Raw genomic sequence first — 22,236 nt, forward strand, 5'->3', positions numbered from 1 at the left:
TGTGGTAGATTGAATGATTTCCCTTAGCAAAGGCATGTTCTTAATCTCAGTCCACATTCCTGTGGGCAGGAACTTGTGTAAATAAGACCTTCTGAAGACGTTATTTTTAGTTAAGGTATATCCAACTGAATTGGGGTGTGTCTTAATCTATATTACTAGAGATCTTATAAAGAGAAAAAATTAGAAGCCAGAAGTAGGAGAAATATGAGAGAAGCCAGTAAGAAAAAAAAAAAATTAAAAAAAGAGCAAACAAAGGGAGAAGGTATCATTACGTGATGGGAGGCAGAGATACAAACCAAGAAATCCCAGAGGTTGCCAGCAGCCAGCAGCCAGCACTAGAAGTTTCCAGAACTCCCTGGGAGACAGCAAACCTTGCTGATATCTTGATTGTGGACTTCTGCCCTCAAAACCATGAGCCAAAAATTCCTGTAGTTTATACCAAAAATCAGTTTGTGGCTTTTGTGATAGTAGTTTAGGAAAAGGCAATTTTTCATACCAGAAGTGGGGTGCCTCTATTACAAGTACCTAAAAATGTGGAAGTGGCTTTGGAATTAAGTAATGGGGAGAGGCTGGAAGAATTCTGGGACACTCAGTTGAAAAATCCCAAATGTCTTTGAAGAGACTGTCAGTAGAGATGTGGGTATTAAAGTTTCAGAAATGATGAAGGTTCAGAAATAAGTGGGCTCTACAGAGAAAGTTTCAGTCATCTTAGAGAGTATGTACTTCATTATGAGCAGAGTGGTGGCAGAAGTATGTATGTTGCAGGCGCTTCTGGTGAGGCCCTAGAAAGACATGGTGAAGGTGCTATTGGAGACCAGAAGAAAGGCAATCCTTTTGATAAAGGGGCAGAGAACATGGTAAAAGTGTGTTTCAATGTCAGGTGGAAGGAAAAATTTATAAGTGATGAACTTCAATATTGTGCTGAGATTTCCAAGCTAGCTCTGGAAGGTGCAGCATAGTTTCTCCTTTCTGTTCATAGGGAAACCAGAAAGAAAGGAATTAATGGACGATTGAACAGTTAAGCACAAAGGGAGCAGCGATGGATAATTCAGAAATTCTCAGCCTATCCAGATAGTGTTCTCTGAGACTCAAGCCAGAAGTGGCTTCTACCAGGCTCTCCCTGAGCTCCTGAGCTCTAGGTGAGGATGTGACCGAACAACCTTTTCTAAAGAGCCTAGGCATGACTCACAAGTTGAGTCAGCCATCCAGGGGAAGTCATGATAGAAAATGCACTTTTCCAGGACATTTTGTGGAAGATCCTTTTGTCTGATGGTTTGGATTCCCTAATATGACACACAAAACTGACAGGATTTTTGAGAATTTTCTATGAGCAGAAGCACTGCCAGCTTTGACCAAAAGTGACACAGAAAGGACAAACTGAAGTAAGAATGACTTCCAGGAAAGAACCATGGAAGGAGAAATCTGGACTGAAGAGATCTCCTTGGACCAAGAGAGAGGGCCTATCCATGCATGTGATGTGGAAAGGGTAGATCTGCCCTAGTGTTTTGGGCTGGGGGCAGGCTTCCACCCCATGTTCAGGAAGAGTGAGGCTACCACTTCAGTGCTCAGAGAGGGTGAGGCCAATGCTCAGGTATTCTGGGAAAGCATGGCCACCAGGCATCTTCTCCGGTTCTTGGAAAAGATGGGATTCTTCCCCCGTGTTCGGGAAGAACCTGGTCATTGTCCTAGCACCTGGAAAGGGTGGGGCTGCTGCTTCAGGGCGCTTGTGGACCAAAGCATCGATCTGGAGATGACTCTCAGACTTTGGAATCTAAAGGAGTTTGCCTTAATGGGTTCCAGATGTGCTTGGAATCCGTGCTTCCTTCCAATTTCTCCCTCTGGAAGGGGAATGTCTATCCTATGCCTGTCCATCATTGTATTTTGGAAGCAGATAACTTGTTTTCTGTGTCTTACAGGTCCACAGTGGAGAGGAATTTTGTCCCTCTCCAGAAGGGATTTTGATGAGACTTTGGACTTAGAGTTGATACTGAAATGAAGTAAGGTGTTTGGGGTACTGGGATGGGTGAATGTATTTTGTGTATGGGAAGCACATGTGTTTTGGGAGGTCCAGAAGGCAGCTGTGGTAACTTGAATTACGTACTCGACCACAGAAGTGTCCTTAACCTGCTTCTATATTTCTGTGGATGTGAATCCCTTGTCAATAGGATCTGTTGAAGGCATCCTTTTAGTTAAGGTGCGGCCCGAATGAGTGAGGGTAAGCCTTAATCCGTGTTACTGGAGGTCTTGGAAGGGGAAGAAACTGGAAGCCAGAAGGAGAAGCCCCACAGGAAGCAGCAGAAGCCTGTGGAACCTGCAAGAGCCAGGAAGAAGAAGACATTTTCCATGTCCCGGGAGGTAAATATGCAAGCCAGGTAATCCCAAGGGCTACTGCCAACCAGTACCACAACACAGAGCCAGGAGAAAGGAGGTCTTGCCGATATCTGGAATTCGGGCTTCTACTAGCCTCAAAACCATGACCCAATACATTCCTACTGTCAAACCGAAATCAGTTTGATGTATTTGTGATAGCTGTTCTAAAAAACTAAGACAAACACATAAACAAAATGTGGTTATACCCATACAATAAAATATTATTGGTCATAAAAGGAATGAAGCTCTGATACATGCTACAACATAAATGGCCCTTGAAAAACATTATGCTAAATGAGGGAAACCACACAAAAAAGCCCACGTACTGCATAATTCCATTTATATGAAATACCCAGAATAGGTATAAAAAAGACAGAAATAGATTAGTGGTTGCCAGGAGCTTGGAAGTGGAGAAATTGGAGAGACTGCTAATGGCTATAGGGTTACTTTTTGGGGGTGTTGGAACTGCTCCGGAATTAAATTGTGGGGATGGGTGCCCAGCTTGTGAATATACTAGAAACCATAGAATTGTTCACCTTAAAAGGGATAACTTTATGAATTGTATCTCAACAAACCTGTAATTTAAAACGAATACAAAACAAAAAGAAATGATTGGGAGGCAGGTGAAGACACACCGGTGTATCATCAGCTACTTCTTTGCCATGAACATATGGAGTGGGCTGAAATTCAGGAACATTCTTTCCCCAAGGGACTGCCTTGTTTCAGAATGGTTGCTAAGTGAATTTCTCTAGGGAACTTATCCTTTGTCCTTGAAAAGACAAACAAAAAAAAAGAAAGAAAGAAATGTTCTTTCTTAGTTTAAAAGTCATTCCTGTACCCCAGCAGCTGTCTGCAGCAAATCGTACTCCTCCAAGGCTCCGACAGCAAGGACAGTGCCTTATTTATAATAAATCAACCCCAAAGAATGGGCCCATTGCCAAGACCTTGGGATGCCTAGCAAATGAAAATCTTCTTGGTTCTGTATTCAACTTGGTTGTACATGGTGTACATGTTCTTGTTTTTGAGTTCAAGAACCCTGTGTTTTCCACTTTCCCATTCTAAGAAGGTTCTGCATTATTGCTATCCAAACCTTAGCAATTGTAACAATAATAGAATTTTCTAAACAAAAGGATAGATACAGGTCATCTACTGAATGAGTAAGTTTAATTACAAGTGAGTAGACAGAGTCCGTAAATGTAAAACTTCATCATTCCTTTATCGAAGCCTTGCTCCCGCTCATCTTCCCAACCTTTACACAAATCACTGTCTCCCAAGTTTTGTCACCTATGCTTATGATTTTCCAGGTCCCTCCCTACGCTCCTTTCTCACCGTCGTTATCCTGGTTTATGCCCTCCTTCCTCCCACCCGGGACCCCGCAATGATTTGCTAGCTGATCTCCTTGCCCTGGATCCTGCACCTGTCCCGTCCTCCTCCACACTCCCTCCAGGGATTCTGCTGACACACAGCCCTGAGCACAGCACTCTCCACTGCCAGCGCCTTCTTGTTGCCCTCCAAGTCAAGGTCAGATTCCCCGGCAAGTCATTCATGACCCTCTCCGGGCCAGCCCAGTGCTCAGCACATGTAAGGAGCTCAGAAATATTGGTGGCTCACATGACATGAAGAGAAAGGGTCACAGGTGGCTGGAACCTTTTGGGAGCTGACAGCACAATGGGAGCTGAAGGGGAGAAAAGAAACAGGATCCTGATCTCGCAGGACCTTATATGTTGTGGTGAGGAGCTGGGACTTTTTCTTTTCTCATTATCACGTTCATCTCTTGGAGGATTTTATGCAGGGAAGGGAGTGAGCAAAATCTAGATTTCTTGAATTACCTTAAATGGTCACCACAATCTGGTGACAGGAGTAAAGGGATAATTGAGGCAGAGTTCAGAGACTGGTCACAGATTCTATAATGAGTGGGTGGGCAGGTGGCTCCCTCCCCTATCCCGAATTGGACTGTGCTATGACTCTTTGAAATCACAGGCATTTGGCAGAAATGGTCTTCCAGGCAGGTCCCAGCCCCAGGTACAAGGCTGACTGTCCCTCTACTTTTTCTCCCAACTAAAGGGTTCTACAAGTCCAGCATTCTACCCACAAACTTAAAAATCTGAGCTTGGGACTACAGGATCTAAAAATTGGAAAGGAAAAGACTGTTTCTGAAGCCCAAGCAGTGAAAAGACCATGGGCTTTGGTGTGGCTGACACTGACCAAAATGTTCAAAGTCTCTGAGCTTCAATTCCCTTGTTCTATGAAAGCAGGGTGGTGTGTGGACTATTCTACCTGCCTCCAAGTGAGGAATGGACCTCTTGTGTCAGAATCACCCAAGGGCTCTTGTTTAAGATGCTTTTATCGGCCCCACCTCCCTAAATTGGTAAAGGTGGGTTCCAGGTCTGCATTTTCACCATGTGCCATTGGCTCTAATGCACCTGAACACTTGAGAACCACAGATGTATCTCACAGGGTGCCCATGAGGACTCAAGGAGATATCAATAATACCTGGGATGTAATGGACATCCAATAAATATTAACTTCCCTCTCTCTTTTCATATGTGCTAAAGACTGGCCAAAGGAAAGAAGTTTTCATTTTTCTCTGATGCCTATAATTCAGTCTCCCACCTCTGACAGGACAACACAACACTTTCTGGGGACGGGAGGTTCCCTCTTCCCTCTTTCCTGCTTCCCTCTTCCACCTCCTGTGGGTGGAGACAGACCGCAGGGTGGAAGCATTAGGCTTGCCAGGTTGACCCACTGGCAGGCTGGCTCCTCCTCCTGCTTAGCCCACTGCTCCTGCTCAGACAGTGACCTGGCCTCCCCCTTATCAGCTCCCCACTGCCTAGCTAGTGACCCCAGCCTCACACTGGAATCATCTGGGGAGCTTTAAAAAACACCCATTCTGGTTCTCAGCCCTGGAGATTTTGATTTAGTCAGCTTGGGTGTGGCCTGAGCATTGGGATTTTTAAAGCTCCCTGGGTGATTCTAGTGTGTAGCGCAGGTTGGGAATTACTGCCCTGGGGAAGTCCTCCAGAAAACAGAAAGTCCACAGGCACAAATTCTGACCCGTGGGGAGGAGGCCCAGTCATGCCCCAAACGTTTGAGTGAGATGCCACTTGCCTGAAGAATGGAAAAGAGACAACTGATTCATAGAACCTCCACGTTGCCACAAGGTCAATCCTGTTGGGGTTGGTGGCATAATACCTCCAGGCAGCCTGAGGAGGAGAAAAGAAGGGCAGGGATGACCTGGTATCATGTAAAACTTTGGCACAGAATCCCTTGACATTAAAGCATTTTGCATACCCTTGACTCCCAGGAGTTTGAGTGTGCGTTGAACCAACAGAGAAACTAGGCTTCTTCCTAGCCACTTTAGGAAGAAAAACTCCCTCAATCCCATCATCTCAGAACCCTGTTCCTGAGTCATAATTGGCAGTGGGAGGTGGGGATGGGTAACAGGATGAACTGAAGTAGAGGAAGAAAGGAGGGTTCTGGATGTTGGGTATAAAATCATTGAAAGGGGTAGGAACGACTCCTGCTGGAAGGTTCCCTGAGACTTCTTAGGCAAATAGGTATGAAGACAATCATGGTCTTTTCTGATAATCCCTGGAGGGTGTAAAAGAGAGGCAGGAGATTAAGATTGGGTGAAAATATACAAGAACTTCTGGGATACAGTAATGGCTTGGGGGAAATAACAGGGCAGACTCTTAAGAGATCAGGACTGGCTGAGAAACCACAATACGTAGGGTCACATCACGTACCATCCTGCGCTAGGCACAGAGACACTCACTAAACTAGACACATGCCCATGAGTGGGTGGCCATGCACAGACGTTCAGCCCCGTGTAGCCAGAGCAAGGGAACTCAACTAGCTTTTTCTTTCTGTTCTTGGGAGCCCAGAGAAACATGAAACAGGAACTTGCTCTGCAGTATAAGAGGGAAAGCTTCTGCTTTTCATACCTCTCTCTCTCCTCTCTCTAGTCCCCAGACCCCGGTCCATGGGAGAGGTAGTGACTCAGGACATGGCAGGTATCTGATAGCTACTAGTCCATGACCCTCTACTAAGCAGAACAAATGGGCGAAATGGTTCAATATTTTGCACAAGGAAGGCATCTCCCTCTGCTGTGGGCTCCCTATCCTTGGCGGATGAGATGACCATCGTCTCACACAGCTGACTGGCCAAGAACGTGAACTTCAGGCTGCCTCTTTCTGGTGGATCCCCAGGTCAAGACTGGGGTGGGAAGTTGTAGGAAAAGGAAGCCTAGTGCAAGCTAAATTCTACAATCCCACATCATCAGTCAAAAAGTTGACGTGTTGGTCCCTGTCTGAGTCCTCTATTTCTTGCCTGGTTTAGAACTTCAGTGGAGACTGATGGGATTGTCAGTGCAGCACAGATAGACAGGTTCTAGAGACAACCAAAGAAAACCCACCACCACCCACAAGCAAGACTGTGCGAGCATGCTCTGGTACACAGAGACACACCCAGGACCTTGGGCCCATCTCAGTTCACCCCTGGTGGTGAGCCAGGGCAGACAGACCTGAATGAGCTCAGCAGCTGGCTTCCTTCTCTTCTCAAAGTGCTTCTGACGGTGCTGCTCCTGCACCTTCAGGGCCAGGCCAGACCCCAGAATGCCCTGGAGAGAGAAGTCAGACCCCACCTGAAGTCAGCCCCATCAGGGTGCCCAGCCCCACTCCCCTGCTCTCGGGCGCTGGGGGCCTCAGTGGCCCTCTGAGATGGACAGAGACAACACTGCATAGTGGAAGAAGGAAAGTCCCATTCCTTCTCTAGGGAGAAGGAATCTGGCTTAAGGGGTATTCCCTTGTCATGACGTCAAGAAGTCCTGGGTTCCAGTTCTGACTCTGCCACATTCCCGCTGTAAGCCCCTATGCATCTTGGTGTATTACAAGTCTCAGCTCTTCCACAGAGAAGTGAGATAATACCAATTTCACTGTTTTGTTTAGAAAAACCAAGGCGAGATAATGTATGGGGTCTGCCTCCTAAGGGGTATGGCACAGAGCAGATGCCCAGTAAGTGCAACTGAATTAAAAATACTTTAGCTGTTTGACTTGTCACTTGAGAATTTCTCTGTAGCTGGAATTCCCCAGAATTGTGATCTGCTTCAATTTCTGACTCAGGATTGCCTATGGACTGAACACACAGAGGTGCACACTTTCAAGCTGAATGAGAACTTGGAGGGCATGTAGGTAGCCTCCTACCTGCTTTACAGGTAAGGAAGCTGGGATTCTGAAAGATCATATGCCCAGGGCCAAATAGACAAGCAAGGGCTGCCGGGGAGAGGAGACCTCCCCCTGACATAAGGACAGAGACAGTGGCAGAGGGTGCCTTTCCCAGTATGGTGGGGAAGAGCTGGGCTTCTAATGGGACACAGTCCTGGCTCCACTGTCCAATAGCCGCACACTTGTGGAACATTTACTGATATATCTAAGCCTCAGTTTTCTCATCTGGAAAATGGAAATATATAAGGCACGGAACTCACAGTGTTGTTGTGAAAATGAAATGAGATCGTGTACGGAAAGCCTGTGGCATGATGCTGGCACATGGTAAGTCCCCTAAGTGTAACTCTATTTCTGGACACTGGGCTTAGGAAAGCTCATGTAGAATGCGTCTAGGCAACTTCCCTTGAGGGAAGTGCATTTCGAACATGTACCAGTAAATGCCAGGGCGAGGGAGAGGAGCTACACATCTGAAGTACCCACCCTGTGCAGAGCGCCAGCATCCAGGGAGCTCAGGGGCTGCTGAGGGTGGCAAACCCGGAAAGGCACAAACCCAGCCTGGGGCAGACACACCTTCAGTGTTAGCACCAGGCTGGGGAGCAGCTAACTTGGCCTAAAGAAGGCCACACTTAATCTAGGTCTTGGGAGAGGAGAAGATGTTTGCCAGGCAGAGATGGAGGAGAGGCATTGCTTCAGAGAGGTGGGAAATCACGTTCTAGGGAATGGCTGGGTCCCAGGGTGTGAAAGGACAGAAAGGGGCTGGGACCAGGGGGGCTGGGACCAGGAGTGAGGGGTCCTTCGTGTCACACTGGGGGGACACAGAACACTTACCGCTGGAAGGGCAAAAAAGGACACGCCAATCAAGGAGAAGGTGGCTGCGATTAGACGGCCTTCCCACGTTTTGGGTGTCTTGTCGCCATAGCCAATGGTGGCCAATGTGATCTGAAAGAGAAGCACTCAGACCTGGGGCTCCCCATGGGGAGGAAAGTCAGTGCCCTGCTGGCTGAGCTCTACCTATGCGTCCTCTGTATGAACCCGCGGGCTGCTCCATTTGTAACGGCATGCCCATGGGAGAAAGGCACCAAGGACTGAGCAATCCCCATGGGAGCCTAGAAACCACACCTGTTTGAAGCTCAAGGCTTCCTACCTACAGTCAACCCATCACAAAAATTTCAAAAATCGCAACTGTGTACATGCATGTGCATTTGTGCATATGTTGATTTGTATGATTTTGTGTGGACATATTTCTGAAAGCATGACAGCTTATGTATGTACACATATATACATGTAGATATATGCGTGCATGTAGCAATCTAATGTCTCTGCATGAACAGGTGTGTGCTGTGTATTTCTTGCAGTTTACATGTGGTCAGTGAAAGGCAGTATATTGGAGCAGGCAGTATATTGGACAGTGGCTCTGGAGTTTGACTACCTGAGTTCAATCCCAGCTCTACCACTTACTGGTTGGGAGACCTTAAATTAATCTCTTCATGCCTCAGTTTCCCCATTTTAAGTCTGGGGCCAATGATAGGGATTGAGTTTGAACTACGTTAATAAATCTAAAACACTTGGAGCAGGGTCCTGTCACGAAGCCTGCAGTAAATGCTAACATGGTCCCGTGTGTCCTGTGAGTGTGGGGCTGTGCATCTAGGGGAGGGGTGTTTGCAGGTCTGTGTGCACATATGTGTATCTGCCACTGTGCCCGTTTGCACATATATGGGTTGGCTGGTAACGGCCAATGACTAATGAGGGATAGCAGCAGGGTAACCACGCGGCCAGACTGCTCCGAGCCCTGTCTGCTCAGCACTATGGAGAGGGCCACTCCAACTGCAGGCCCCGCGCAGGGGAGTCTCCAGCAGCAGACTCAGAGATGAAGGAGGCAGACCTCCCACCTTGTGATTTGGGCAGCTGAGCAGAATGCAAGTGCCCACCTGAGGAACCAAACCACACCTCCACCTCTCTCTGCTGTAAGAAGTGACCCCCACCTCCAGCATTGGCTTCCAAGGCAGTGACTCACCAGGCCCCACCAGAGAGCGTCCGCATAGGTCTCAAACTCCTCTTTCATCTCCTCTCCGTGTGCACCCATCTCTGGCACATCTTTCTCAACCAGGTAGACAAGAAACGAAGAAAGGATGAGCGTCAAGAACCCGATGTACCACGCGGTGATGAGCTCCTGGAAGAGTAAGCACTTGCTAAGGCCAGGGTTGCAGGGTGGCAGCGGGGGGCTGGTGGAATGTGGTGCAGCTGGACCTCAGCATGCTCTGGGACCCTGGGCAAGTGACCCTCCTCTCTGAGCCTCGCCTCCCAGCCCTGTAAGCTGGGCTCAGTGACCTGAGGTGACTGCCAGCATTCATCTTCATGACCTGGGCTGCTCTAGAGCACAGGCAGTTTTCTGCCCGGGGTGTCCCCAGGGGAGGTGGGATGGCCAGAGGAACTTGCACAGCGCTCAGGACCTGGGACCCAGGAGACCAGAGCCTCTGCAGGAGTGGACAGAGAAAGCTAATGCTCTCTATGACTGTGGGCAGACAGCAAGGACATGCTGGGGTGGTAGTGGGGACAGAGTTGTGCATGGGACCCAGCCAAGCCCCTGAGTGACTATGCGACCCTGGGCAAGTTATACCCACCCCCAGCCTCAGTTCCCTCATTTCTAAAATAAATTCCAAAAAGTCTCTGAGTTCCTGGCAGTGTGTCATGGGCACCAATGGTTGAATGCAAATAAACAATTTGTATGTTATATAGTCACATGTTGATTTAAAACATATTAACAATAAACTTAGCCAATGAATCAAGCTTGCCATTTCATGTATATTATCACAGGACAGGCAAGGGCATCCAAGGAAGCAGACAAGAGGATTTAAAGAAAAAATGTTAAGTAATAGTAAAGATGGTACAGAGAGATTCGGGCAAAGATCAGCAAATCACTGAAGTTGCAGAAAACCTTAACCGAGACAATCATGAACACTGTTTCCAGATCCAACCTTCTCTCATTCAGTTCCAATTTCAAGATTTAGCAAAAGCAAAACCCTGTGATTATTCTGACGTAGGACAGGTGGGAAGAAAGTCCAGGTCATTTCGTGAACACGCTCTGGAGACTGTGCCTGTCATTCCAGCTGAGCCATCGTGGACACCACAGTTTTGTTATGATTTATTTCATGTATCTGGCCAGATGCCACCTGAGAATACAATCTCACTGCCAGGTGCTTCCTGACTCCCCATGAACCTCTGCTCATAAGGTCCTGCTGCCTGACTGTCCTTCCTTTTGGGAAGTATTGTATGCACATATGCTCTTGTGTGAGTTTGTCCTACAGAGTTGAATGAGTGAGAAAGAGAACAGTCTCAGCAGTACAAGCAATCCAGCCTGCCCTAACCCTGCAGGGAATCAGGTGGGAAAGGGGACGTGGATGGATCTCCCCAGTGGGTCTCTGAATCCCAGTGTCTGGCCTTATAGAGTGTAATGCTAGTGTTTATAGATTTTCATACGCTCTGCTCAAAAGTGCAAGTCCAAAGTTTCATCTGGTGCTTAACCAAAGAAAGAGCTATCTATTCAGGTGCTCAGGGGACAAATGACTGGGCTGGATTATTAATGCTCACCAATGTGGAGTCTGAAAATGTGCCCCAATTCTGTCCTTTACAGTCATTTAAAGGGCTGTTGGAGATAACTGACTTTGCACAATTTTTCCAGAGCCTTTATGGCAGAACCTGCTGTCCCTGCTACCTACCACCCTCCAGGTGTCCCAGTCTCCTCTGCAGACAGGCTGCAGCTAAGAAACTGGGGTCCAGCCCACCTGGGGGGAAGGGATGGAAGAACCCATCCCTGGGCTGATCCTGAAATCCATTCCACAGGATGCTCCAGTCCCCTCATCCCCTGCCTGTGTGATGCTGGGGACCTCATGTTCAAGGCAGATGAGACATACCAGACACCATGTGAGTGAGGAAAGGGCAATGATTTTATGCCAGGTCATGGAGACTCCGGGGCTATAATCTGGCCTGCCTTGACTGGGAGAAGAATGGACTTGAGAGGTCTGTCTCTGGACTCCAGGAGTCAAGCCAGACCTTGGCCCAGGGTTGAACGAATGGAGCCCTGAATTGATAAGCAGTGTTTATGAGTGTCTCCCAGTAACCCAGTCGTGGGATGACATCAATAACTTCTGCAGGGAGACAGCTTCCTCTTAGCTCTGCCAACACGGCCTTCTGAGAACTCACAACGTATATTTTGGAGATTGTCAAGAGCCCAGTAATGCATGTCTGTGGGCAGAGAGCTCAGTCCAGAGTGTCCTCACATCCCTGTGGGGGAGACCCTGCCCGGAGGCTGACGTAAAAAGACCTGGTGGGGAGAGCTTTCCTGAGACAGTCAGACATTCCTCTAGCCAGGAATTCACTCCAACAACAGGCGTGGGTCTCCGCAACAGTCGGGCAGCTCTCTTCCTCAAGACTGTTTCTTAAGGGGCCAATGGCTAAAGGCAGCCAGCCCGTCTGCCCCAACATTGACATTGGTGCATCACCCTGTGGCTGCAAATCTTCCCGATCCAAATACTTTCTCCAGGGAGCTGACTGCTCATCACACGGTTGGCTCCTCTTTACCGAGCACCTACTGGGTGTCAGGGACGTCCCGTCTCTGCCTCTCAGAGGCCACAGGTACAGTAGATACAGTCGTGGGCTCTGGAGCCATCCTGCCTGGGTCTACCTGCTACCAGCCATGGTAAAGGAGTTGCTTTACCTTTCTCTGGCTTGGTCTCTCCATTTGTAAGATGGGGGCGATCATTTCTGCCTTCTGGGGCTGTTGTGAGGCTGTACTGTGATCATATACACAAAGCCCTTTGAACAGTACCTAGGAGTATTCAACTCATATTTGCTACAGCTGTTATTATTATTACTTATTCTAATTCTCTAGCAACTCAGAGGCTCACAGGCTTGGCCAGGATCTCACAAGTGGGAAGGAGCAGAGTTCAAATTCAGACAGACCCGAATGATCTCACTACCAGGCTCATCAGTGAAGTTCTAGTGGTTGGAGAACTTTGTGCCACCCACTTGCTCTAAGGGTTTTAACGACCCTGCCGTCCTCACTAGTAACTGTGCTCCATGGACCAGCATCATCAGCCTCACCTGCAGGCATGGGGCACACAAGGAATCTCAGCACCACCACCACCCCCAGACTGAGTGAGCATCTGCATTTCACAAAATCCCCAGTGAACCCCTGTGCACAGTGGAGCTTGAGAAGCACTAGTCCACAGTTTCTCAGCTCAGGGCCAATCTTCCAGGACACCTTTTTATCAAGCTCTATAGGCTATCAATCCCCAGAATAACTCTCCATTACTCCCATTCACACACCTGGACATAGGACACCCCACACAAGTATCTCCCACTGGATCCATAGTCCAGTCCTTTAACAAGCCGTGTGCCTGGCTCAGCATCCTGACCCTGCAGAGGGTCTACCAGATGACTGGTGTCATACATGGTGGGAAATTGGGGCTGTGATGTGGTGGGTAGGCCATAGGGTCATGTGAAAAATAAAACAATTAAAAGTCAAGATCTTTGCAAGAGGCTCCACACATCTGGCCAGTTAACAAATGGCCCCAGGTGATCTTGATAGAACTGTGAATTCATTTTGAGAAACACCGTCAGCTGACTAAATAACAGTAGCACTTCCTACGTCCCAGGCACTCTGCTGAGTACTTTGCATGCTTTGTTCAAGTTCCTCATCACAGCAACTGTGTCACACAGAACTACTGAATTCCCAAGGTTGATGGTACTGAGGCTCAGAGAAGTACCTTATCTGTCCTCTCGCACTAAGTAAACAAAGAAGGTGAGACTTAATGATAAAGAAGGTCAGGAGGTGGAAAGAACTCATGGAATAAAACTCTAATCTCAATGAGTCTGTGACATAAGGCAGCATGGACAGGGAATAAAAAATTTAAGGCAAGAAAATGGTTTCTAAGGTGAGAGTCTCCTGGGTGCTTTAAATTTTTATCTCATTTTATTTTTATACTTATTTGTATGATTTGTGAAAAAGGACGTGTTTGGAATAATAAACCCCACCATTAACGAGCAACTACCATTTACCAGGCATGTAAATGTACTTTTTCTCTTGTGAGCACCCACAAAGATTCACGTTTTACCACTGAGGAAGCTCATAATAATAGAGCATGGTTTATAAGGTCTCACAGCTGGAATGCAGTAGAGCTGAATTTTGGAGTGAGTTGCTGTCTGATTTCTAAGGTCATATTCATTTTAGTGCAAGGTGCCATCTAATAGGAAACCACCCCCCAACCCATCTGGGTGTGTACCTTGTGATGTAAGAACGCTGGAGCTGTGGGGATGTGTTCTGGGACCATTTGGGAGTTGCCTGGGTGATAGTAACACTTGCAAGGAAAACACTTTGAGTTCCTTAATGTCAAATTATCTCCAGGATCACTGCCTTAGTTCCCTAAAAGCAGAGCCTGAGAAAAGGATTTAGGTGCACATGATTTATTCGCATATGTAACTGAGGGTGTGATCTCAGGAGAGAGGGCATGAGAGAAGTCAGGTAGGGCAGGAAAAAGCTAAGAAAGGATGGGACCTTCCCTGGGGTCTACTTCAGCCTGATCCATGGGGAGCTCGAGAGCAGGAATTGCACCACAGAGCTGGTCCCAAGTTGAAGCACATTACACGGGGTCAGTTAGTCATTGGATGGAGGCCAGCCTGATGTGGGGGGAGGAGGAAGACGTAGGTCACCTCCCCTTGTTCCAGGGTGATTCTCGAGAGAAGCAACCGGGAACACTGCCAACCAACACTCACAGCAGTGGGGGGATGTGCACACCCACCCCCTCCCAGTCATGTAAGACTCCCAGTCAAGGAGAACTGGGTGGGACACCAAGCATCCCACCAAGGCTGGCACTGAAAGGCATTCACTTGGAGGGGAAGGAAGCCATCCCCACAGCCTTAATTACACCCAGAAGAACACCTGCCTCAGGGCTTCCTTTGACTCCTTCTGCACCTTTGAGGGGTGCTGCTTGTCTGAGCAAAAAGAATAGGGGTTTCCTTCATCCCTCTAATGTCCAGCCAAGGTACAGGTCTTGAAGCAAAGAGGTACCGAAGTCTTGGTTAACAATAGAAACAGAGAGGACCATGAATGTGGATGAACTGGATTCTGGTTGCCTGGGTTACCATGTCTGCACAACCACATGAGACACTGGTTTCTGATCTTGAAGAAGTGAAAACCACCATAACCAGCAGCAAACCATTGAACATGGTCTCTGGAGCTGGACTACCTGGGTTTGTTTCATACCATGTGGCCCTAAGCAGGTTCCTTCCTCTCTTTATGTATCTGTTTCCTTATCAGCTTAAGACAGCAACAATATTGTCTAACTAATGGGATGAGCTAGTTTGTGTCAAACACTGACTTCTAGGCACTGTCTTTTAGGCTTTACATAATAACAATAGGAATGTATGACTTAGAACTTACTGTTCTAAGTGCTTTTCATTTATCAGTTTATTTAAGCCTCACACCAACTCTATGAGTTAGGTGCGTTATCATTTTCATTTTATAAATGATGAATGAGGTGTAGGAAACTGCAGGTCATGAGGGCTGAGTGACTTGGTCAAAGTAGTTTGTACACGGAAGAGCTGACACCTGAGCCCAGGTTCACCTGTGTCTGCCTGCTGCAGCATGCTTGCTAACACTACCCCCTCCTGTCATCATCACCATCATCAGTGGTGGCAGGACAACCAACTGCTGGGGACTTGCTAAAAGAGGGTGGGTACGGAAGGGACCAGGCTGGGAGAGATGCCCATGTGACCTGGTGACCTCTCCACGGCACTCACTTTGCTGTGGGCACAGATGGCGGAGCCCAGGAGCTTCCAGGTGCCACCCCTTCGGTCCATCCGCAGCATGCGCAGGATCTGCAGGAAGCGCAGGCTCCGTAGGGAGGTGGCCAGGACATTGCCCTGGTTCCCCACAGCAACCACCGGCACAGAGGCGATCAGCACAAAGATGTCTAGGAAAGAGGACAGAGAAAGCAGCAGGAAGAGGGAAGAGTCAGACAAAGGCAGTGGCATCATTGCAAGCTCTGTCAGTGGGCAGGTCAACATGTGCCAAGCAGAGGGTCAATCTGGGTATTACCATGTTCAATCTAAACATCGATCTCATGTGGGAAACATGACTATTCTTCTGGGACAGAGAAGGACATGAAGGCTCCAAGGGAGTTATCGAGGCTGGTGCTGCTGCTCTGAGCCACAGGCAGAATGTCTCCCCAAATTGTCTGCCTGAAAGATGGGAGCTGGACGTCTGTCCACCGGCCCTGTCCCCTGCTGGTTGCGGGCTGCCCTGGGGGTGTTCACGCCCTTCAGAGCTGCCCTGGCCCCGCGATCTCCCTCAGCTGCAGAGAAGGCCTGGGGCAGACTGCGGAAAGGCATGCGGTCCGCCTGCCGGTGGGGTGCTGGTGTCCAAGGTGGGTAACGGGGACGCTTCTTCAGGGCTAAGCCGCTTTCTGAAGTCCAACTGTCTAGTAGGGGAGAGGAGAAGGAACCCTGTTTCCTTCAGTGACACCCAAATCCATACCAATTATCTCCTTTCTGTTTTGCAGGGGGTTAATAAGTAAAAAGATCCAAAGCTGGAATAAATTGGTTAAATAGGTTAGTTTACAGCAGGACTCTCAGAACCTTTGATGTAACAATATGCACTATAGCTCTCAATTAATACAAATGAAGTTCAACCTTTCCCCAAAGGACTTGACCACAGAACTACTTTTTGCAAGAGCATCAGGGTTCCAAGGAACATGCTCAGAGAAACGTCTAACGCTCCTCCAGGCCCTCTGTGACCAGACCCCTGGGATGCATGGCTCACCACCACCACTCCCTTGAACCTTTACCTACTAGTCAGCAGAAGCACGTGCAGTTTGCTGAGCACACAGGGTCCTCTCACATCTCTGTGCCTATAGTGCATGCTGGTCTTCTGCTTGGAATATACGCTCCAATTTCTCTTCCTAAACTACTCTATTAAGAGGCCATCCAAATACCACCGCCTCTGGGAAACCTTCTCAGATTGCCCCAGAAAAAATTTCATCATCTAAACTCTCAATAATACCTTGTTAATACGTTCACACAACTGCACGAGAGCAGGGTTTGCTGTGTGCATGGAGTCTAGAACAGAGTAGGCCTCCAATAAATGCTGAGCAAGGAAGGAAGGAGAAATCATGTTGTATCTCATGGTAATTTCCTCTGCTTTCATCTGCAGGGAGCCCAGCACACTCATTTCTGTCTGCAGTGCCCAGAGCATGCTCTGGAATCTATCAAATTTTGAAAAATGTTTGCTGAGTGAATAATGGTCCTCTCTGGATAAAGCCTCTTTCCCAAAGATTCTAAACTATGATTCTTAGATATGAATTCTCATTATCAACACTCTTAAAAAATCAATGTGCTCTTGGAAGTCCACCATTATCAGTTACCAAACTTTAGTGCAATCAGCTTCTCAGATACCTTATCATTCTTTTTATGGTTGATAACACTATATAGCATTTGTTTACAATTTTCTCATACATGAACTGTGCAAAGTGTATATTACTTAAATCCCCATTCCACAGATGAGAAAACTGAGGCCTCAAAAGGCGAAGGAACTTGCCCAGTATTTACAGGAAGCAAGTGGCAGAGCCAGGCATCCAACCATGTCCTTTGGATATCAAGTCAGTTCTGAGAGGGGAGGGGGAGGCAGTACTGCAGGTCGAGAAGGGGCAAGGTTCCCAGAAGGATGAGAGCTCCTGCTTTGATTTCCTATGGGCGGGAGTGTATGAAGGCAATGGAAATTGGCCACAAATCTGCCCAGATCATCCACAGCCGTGAACAGGAAGATCTGTGCCCAGATGCAGGACTGAAAGAGGAAAGGGAGCTGGGGAGACAGGAGCAGGCAGTCAAGGAAAAAGGCTTCATGCGCACCCCAGGACCAGGCACTCATCTCTACACTTTCTATTCAAACATCTCCAATTTTCCCCTCAATAGCCCAGGGAAGCAGGTGTCATCAGACCCACTTTACAGGTGAGGAAGCTGAGGTCCAGAGAGGACCAGAAGCTTTCCTCAGCTCAGAGACCCGGCGAGGGGGAGGGCAGGATGCACACTGAGGGGTATTTGACAAAAGAGCGGTGCCCTTTCTACCATATGCCAGCCTCCCACATGCCAGCCTCTGTGAAAACCAAGTGACAAACACCTGGGGCTGACATGTCTGCACCACTGGCCAGGATTCCCGGTTTGGGCAGAGCTGACCACTGAGAGCACGTGCCAAGGCAAAGCCCGAAACCCAGATGTGCAGTGGACAGGCCTCGAGCCCTCATGCTAGGAGGCTGAGCCCTGCCTGGGGTGGCAGATTCCAGTGGCAGGGGGCGTGGGGGGCCCCTGCCCTACAAGGCAGTGTCTGAGGCTGCTGCGAGTAAGAGAGTCCGAAGGGAATGGACATGAAAACCGCCCTGTTGTCACTCACAGAGAAGGACATCCTCCACGGGGCCACCTCATGGGGGAGGCCGAGGTGACCAGGGCAGATAGCAGCAAAGAAGCCAGCAGGCCATGTTGACCCCTGGGCCCCTTGGGGCATAGCTGTGGCCCCCCGGGAGGCGGTAGGGAAGCTGGAGCTGTATTTCGAGAGCGTGCCCCACAAATTCTCCTGTCCTGGGAGCACGCAGGGTCCCTGAGTGAGGAAGCTCTGAAACTAGGCAGGCGTCTCCTGAGTTCGGGGTAATTCACCACCGCCCCCACCCAACACACAGGGACACAGGATCCTCACTGAGGAGCAGCCGGTTCCAATGAAGGCAAGGACATCTGCATAACTCCTCTGACCTTGCAAAAGGGAGGGAAAAAAGGAGGAAGGGAAGGGAAAAAGGCGTGGATAGGGATGAGATCATCATGGGCCAGCTGTGCCATGTAACCTGCAAACAAGGCAGCTCCACCCCTGGCTGCCCTGAGAGAAGTCTGGCAGCCTGGGTGAAGGAGGTGGCCCAGCTCCTTGCCTCTGGGCAGGCCGTTCACTTCTGAAGGGCTGTGGCCAGGCCTGGTCATCACTTTTAGAGAGGGGACTGAAGGATAAATGCCATGCTCAGAGCAGAGGGACTCTGATGCTGAAAATATGCCAGGTAAGAAGCAGTTGAAGGTTTGAGGCACATTTTTCTGGATGAAATAAGACTCTGTTGGAGTAGAAAGAGGAATAGAATGGCTAAATTCAAAATCTTTGACAAGAAGCAGGAGAGTTAATATGGGATAAGTACCTTGAAAGAGGTGAGTACCCAGTGACTGCAGGTAAGCAAGCAGAGTATATGCACCCAGCAAGGCTGCTGCAGAGGAGGGCATGTTGGACTAGATGCCTTTGTAATGTCCTTCCAGCCCTGCCATTCAATGGCTCTTCACTTTACCCCTTCCTAGGTATGTGACGCTCCAAGAATACCAACCCTTGGTGCAAGGAGATTCCATCGCGTCCCTACAGGGATTTTATAGGATTTTCATTGGAACACGCTGCACCAACAGGGATGAGTGAGAGCTTCCCCCATGCTGCGCTGTCACAACACCTGCGCCTGGATGGAGAGGCCCCAGGACCATGAGGGAGGGTGTGGGAGGGCATGGGACATGGGTGCCAAACTCCTCTAGACCTGCGTGTTAGAGGTATCTGCTACTTATGGGCCTTCAGTTCTGTGAGCCTCAGTTTCCACCTCTGTGAAATGGGCCTAATGTGGTCCCATGGAAGTGATTCTCTACCAGGGGTGTCACGATCTCTACCCATACCCCAGCCAATCTGAGGTCGCCTTGTCTGAGGGTGCCACTAGTTTAGGGGACTGGTGGGAGCGACATCCTGCCACGTGTTGGCTGCTTCACATCGCAAAGGCCGAGAGTGCCCCCTTCTCCCCTTAAGAAACACCGCCCTATAGGATCATTCCATGATCAACCACTCAAGCTGGGATTCAGCACCTGGAAGGCAGATGCTGGTTCTCCTCATCAAGGCAGGTCAGAGGGGCTGGGCTGGCCTCCGCAGTGCCCACGCGTCCCCAGAAGAAGAGCAGATGCTCGAAACCTCCTCCGAGAAATAATGCACCAAAAGAAAGTTTGTGTGATGTGGGAGAGGGAGAGCTGCTGGTGGGACCAAGGACCCTGCAGCTCAGGGAGCAGGGCTTACCCAACATGCACAGGGGCTTCCTGGCAAACTTCAGTCGTCCCCGCCAGCCTTTGTATCGGCAGCAGCATCCGGCAGCCCAGATCCTCAAAGCAAACTCGGCTCCAAAGATGAAAATAGCAAATGTTTCCTGCGTGGGAGAGCATATGGAGAGACACTTGATTAACTGGGCCCCGATTGTCCAGCACCAGCGATGTTGTTGCTGCATTTCCGTTTTGGTGGTGGAGGCGGTGGTGTGGTGGGGGGAGGACAGGTAGCACCTCCATTCAGTTCTGGATAGCTCCCAGCTCCACTGTGATGTGCTAACTGTCCCTAAGGTTGCCAGCCTCACAAAGTGACTATTTGTTCTTTTTTCTGTTTTTCTTCCTATGGGTTTTTTTTTTTTTAAGTCCATTTAATGCACTAAAAGCTCTTAAGAGGTACAGTCAGGCTGAAAAAAGAGGTATGGATGCAATTCAATCTCTAGTCCCACAGTGCCTAGAAGTGTGCCTGCTGGGCCCAGCACCACCCAACTTGCTTAATAACATATCCTTATTTTGAATTTTGAGAAACTGAAGTACAAGAGTGTTAAAACAATTTTCTCAAGGCCATCCAGTTTCAAAGTGACAAAGGATGGATGCCAAGTTCAGCAGTCAGACTCCTGAAGCCACGGGCCTCTGCTGCCCTGCAGGACACTGGGTCCCTCACCTGTCCCCAGCACTTCCTGTGCCAACCCGACCCTTTGCCTCTCTCCTTGGTGATGTTCCAGGAAGCTCAGAGAGTGGCTGCTCCACAGCAAGCCCTGAAACCTAGTTCCTGGGACCTGGATTGCTTCCCAAGATTCAGACAGTCCAATCTCATCCTGGGGCTATGAGAACTGTAAGCAGCTCCCCTCTTGCATGGTGCATGGATGCTGGTGCAAGGCTGAGGTCCTGCCCTTCAGTAAGTGGGGTCCCTCCCCTGTGTGAGGGCGGATCATTCCAGGGTCCAGCTGACCAGCACCATACCCGGGCTGGAGGAGAAGACTCTCCTGGGCTTTTTGTTCCTCATTTGACATTATATTTCTTAGGCAAGGATGCGAGGAAACAGAGTAACTTGCCCAGGAATTGCAATTCTTCTTACTCTCTACCATATCACTGGATGGAAAAGAGAGAGTGAATCAGGTGGGGAACCGTGGGGAGAAGGGGCTAGGAGTTTTCATATAGAAATGCAACTTTGTACTTGTTCTTGAAAGGATTAAGAGATCTTCAAATTATAGGGAATAGGATACTGGAAAGTAAAAGCAGATGAAGGTTTTAGAACCGACCATGGTTTGTGTTGACTACCAGGAGACTTGGAAGCTGCTGTTTATAATTAAGTAGTACACACAGGGCTTTGCTTTGACCCTGCCCTCTGATCTTTGATGGGGGAGCCGCAAATCCTTGCCATGGGGATGCCCCGTGACTGACCCCGGCACTGCTTTCTCTTGGGCCCGGACTTGGCCAGAGGCTCCAGGCAGCCACAGCCAGCCAGGCAGAGCGGGCCCCAAGGATGAGCTTTCGGCCAGCGCTGTGGATTCCCGCCGCATCCACCCCACCAAGAGCCCAGCACTACAGCGGTTCAGCCATCTCACCAGTAACAGAAGCCAGTCCCCCGAAACAGTCTCGTACTCCTTGAATGTGGTCAGAACGGCCAGAATCAAGCACCCCAGGACAATCAGGAACCTAGAGGGGAAGAAAGAAAGAGACTAAGGAAACTTTTAGTCTTGGCTCTCCTGCAAGGACAGGTGTCAGCAAAGACGAAGCTATGACTTCCATCAGGCATTACATTATGTTCCCAATATTTAGCCCATATAATCTTCCTAACAAACCTGTAAGTAGGTAAGCATTATTTCCCAGTTGAAGGAAACAAGGCTGAGAAAGGTTAAGGAATGTGCACACGTCTATTTTACTAGCTGGTTAATGGAAGAAACAGCATTATAATTCATATCTAGCCTCAATACTGGGAAGCTGCAAACCACTGGAAGACCAAAAGTTACAGTGATCTTTCATAACCAGCAAGGATAGAAATGAATTAATAGTGTGTCCACCCAGATGCATCCCAAAGATTGATGAAGTCAGAGAAGTCTTCTGTCACAGGTATCAATATCACCCCCCCCCCTTTTTTTTTTGCATGGGCAGGCACCAGAAATCGAACCCAGGTCTCCAGGATGTCAGGCAAGAATTCTGCCACTGAGCCACAGTCCTACCATCCTAATACCACTTCTTTTTACAGTTTGTGGTTACTAAAGGAAACAACCTTTTAAAAGTGTGGATCTTCAGTCAGAACTGCTTTGAAATTAAAAAGTGTTCATGCTGGAAAAATAGGACCCAACACACGGGATGATGCTGAACGCTGTACCCTGAAAGGTCAGAGTGAGGCCATCTGGTTCATGCCCCTCCCCCAAGCAGGAACAAAGTGAAAACAGTCCTTTGAGATTAGTACCTTGATAAACCTCACGTGCATGCACACCTGTGTGTGTGTGTGTGTGTGTGTGTGTGTGCATGCTTCACTGTTTCAGCAAAGAGAAAT

General features: G+C 48.7%; 1 protein-coding gene across 4 annotated transcripts in view; it reads right to left on the reverse strand.

Annotated features, from left to right (window-relative positions):
• KCNQ3 (potassium voltage-gated channel subfamily Q member 3) overlaps positions 1–22,236 on the reverse strand; it is a 303,621-nt gene that overhangs the window by 38,244 nt on the left and 243,141 nt on the right. For all 4 annotated transcript variants that reach the window (XM_077167684.1, XM_077167686.1, XM_077167685.1 and 1 more), the window contains exons 2-8: positions 21,299–21,389; positions 19,711–19,837; positions 15,390–15,562; positions 9,607–9,762; positions 8,421–8,531; positions 6,893–6,988; positions 5,479–5,573 (exon numbers count right to left, since the gene is read on the reverse strand). In XM_077167684.1, the coding sequence (XP_077023799.1) occupies positions 5,479–5,573; positions 6,893–6,988; positions 8,421–8,531; positions 9,607–9,762; positions 15,390–15,562; positions 19,711–19,837; positions 21,299–21,389 (849 nt within the window). The remainder of the gene's footprint in view (positions 1–5,478; positions 5,574–6,892; positions 6,989–8,420; positions 8,532–9,606; positions 9,763–15,389; positions 15,563–19,710; positions 19,838–21,298; positions 21,390–22,236) is intronic.

This window comes from Tamandua tetradactyla, chromosome 6 (genome assembly GCF_023851605.1).
Source record: "Tamandua tetradactyla isolate mTamTet1 chromosome 6, mTamTet1.pri, whole genome shotgun sequence".
Lineage (NCBI taxonomy): Eukaryota > Metazoa > Chordata > Mammalia > Pilosa > Myrmecophagidae > Tamandua > Tamandua tetradactyla.